Source organism: Nanorana parkeri, unplaced genomic scaffold (assembly GCF_000935625.1).
Source record: "Nanorana parkeri isolate BGI_ZX_2015 unplaced genomic scaffold, ASM93562v1 scaffold2751, whole genome shotgun sequence".
NCBI classification, from domain to species: domain Eukaryota; kingdom Metazoa; phylum Chordata; class Amphibia; order Anura; family Dicroglossidae; genus Nanorana; species Nanorana parkeri.
The window spans coordinates 19,900-21,686 of record NW_017309019.1 but is presented as its reverse complement, the minus strand read 5'-3'; the positions used below and the strand labels follow the sequence as shown (position 1 = coordinate 21,686).

At 52.4% G+C, this 1,787-nt stretch overlaps 1 protein-coding gene across 1 annotated transcript in view; it reads left to right on the top strand.

The window, feature by feature from the left end:
• Window positions 1-1,787, top strand: part of CLPB (ClpB homolog, mitochondrial AAA ATPase chaperonin) — a 74,138-nt gene that overhangs the window by 59,548 nt on the left and 12,803 nt on the right. The window contains exons 11-12 of the mRNA XM_018574124.1: window positions 1,092-1,248; window positions 1,702-1,775. Coding sequence (XP_018429626.1) covers window positions 1,092-1,248; window positions 1,702-1,775 — 231 coding nt within the window. The remainder of the gene's footprint in view (window positions 1-1,091; window positions 1,249-1,701; window positions 1,776-1,787) is intronic.

Sequence of the window (1,787 nt, the reverse complement as noted above, 5' to 3'; positions counted from 1 at the left end):
CCGTGCTGCCTATGCAGCCTTAAGCTAGCGCCTGCTTGATGGGATTTGTAGTGTCACCACAGCCGGAAGGCCGGACTTTGCCCACCCCCTGTGCTACAAACACAGGAAATGACCTCTTGATCCTGCCAGACATGCCGTGTCCTTGTCACTTCCTGTGAACTGACTCAAAGAATGTTATCAGCTTTCCCATCTATCTTCTGTGAACTACAAGTAGATTCCCTGCTACGTAAGGGCATTGGGTTGAGGAAGGGCGGTGGGGGGGTTTGTAGCCCAAATCAAAAGAGCAGCCTAGGGTGACAACACTGCACCTCCGTACATTGCTGGGAGTAAGCGTTGTCACCCTGGGACAGGAAGTGTGTTAGTGGCAGGGTCACCATGTGATGATAAAGGGAGAAGGAGTAAAACGAATGCGGCCGCCACATCTAAGGACTGCTGAACTGCGATGTAGGACGTTTTTGTTGGTATGCAGAGCCAGGATATATTTTGTCAGTATGTGTGACACCACACCTCCATGTATACAGTTTTTTTAGGATATTTTGTAAATCAGTTTTTACAACTTTTCCTACCTGGAGATCCTGCCGGTAACATCAGTCCCCGTTGGAGGGTGACAACGCCAAGCTGCTGCCTCGCATTTAGCAGCAGTGTTGTCAGCCAGCTGCGTGAGCTCGTTCCTTTGTTCTCTGGGCTGACTGTCTGATGGACCTGATAGGAGCACACACGCCAGGCTGACAACACTGCTGCTAATCGAGAGCCGGGCCGGGCTTAGTGTTGTCAGCCTGCAGCAGGAAGCGCTGTCACTTGGCAGGATCTCCAGATTCGGAAACAGAATTGGGTTTGCATAGCGCTTTGTGTCACACCCCCGGCGGGATCTGCTCGCTTGCTAAGTGTTTAAATCGTCAGAACTTTTTTGTCTCTACCTTTAGAGTAGGAAAAGGTTAGAACCCCAGCCAGGTTTTTATTGATGTGTCCCAATGTGGGAGAATTACACCCCCTCACTTCCTGTGTAGTCACCAGGAAAGGAAGTGAGAGGGCGTTCCGCTGTCGGGCAAATCTGTTTTCTCTGTTAATGGTTTACCTTTCTCCCCTCTCAGGGGCGGCTGACAGACGGGAAAGGAAAGACCATCGAGTGCAAGGACGCCATCTTCATCATGACCTGCAACGCCGGCAGCGACGAAATCGCCCAGCATGCTTTGCAGCTCAGGCAGGAAGCCCAGGAAATGAACAGGCACAAGCTGGCCAAAAACCTAGGCGAGTCCTAACCTGAGGGGAGGGGCCATGGGGGGGGGGCGCAGTGAGCGGCCGTCTAATTCCCATCCGACTGACCGGCACCACCAGGCCCAAGATGCCGGGAACTACCACAGGACACTTTTTGCGGCAGCCCCTTCTTCTGTCAATGGAGATTCCCTCCTATCCCTGTAACGGAAATGGCCAGCTTGTCACGCGTACCTCCCCCGTCCCGTCATCCATACCGGTGATGACCAACGCGACCCGGGAATAGAGCCATTATTATTAGGCCAGCCCTGGGGGCCGGTGAGACCCCCGGAACGCGTTGGCTTTTCTTGTCACCTTCTCTCATGTCATTTCTGGACTCGCGTTGTATCTTTTGGCGTTCTCCTCCTTCTCCTCCTCACATGCTGGAGAAACTTCTGGCGTTCTATTTATCTACCGACATGTTCATTGTCCCGTCTCCTTTATTTCCAGATGACGTTCAAATCACAGAGAAGATCACCATCTCCAGGCAGTTCAAAGAGAACGTTATCCGCCCCATTCTGAAGGTTTGTTCTCAC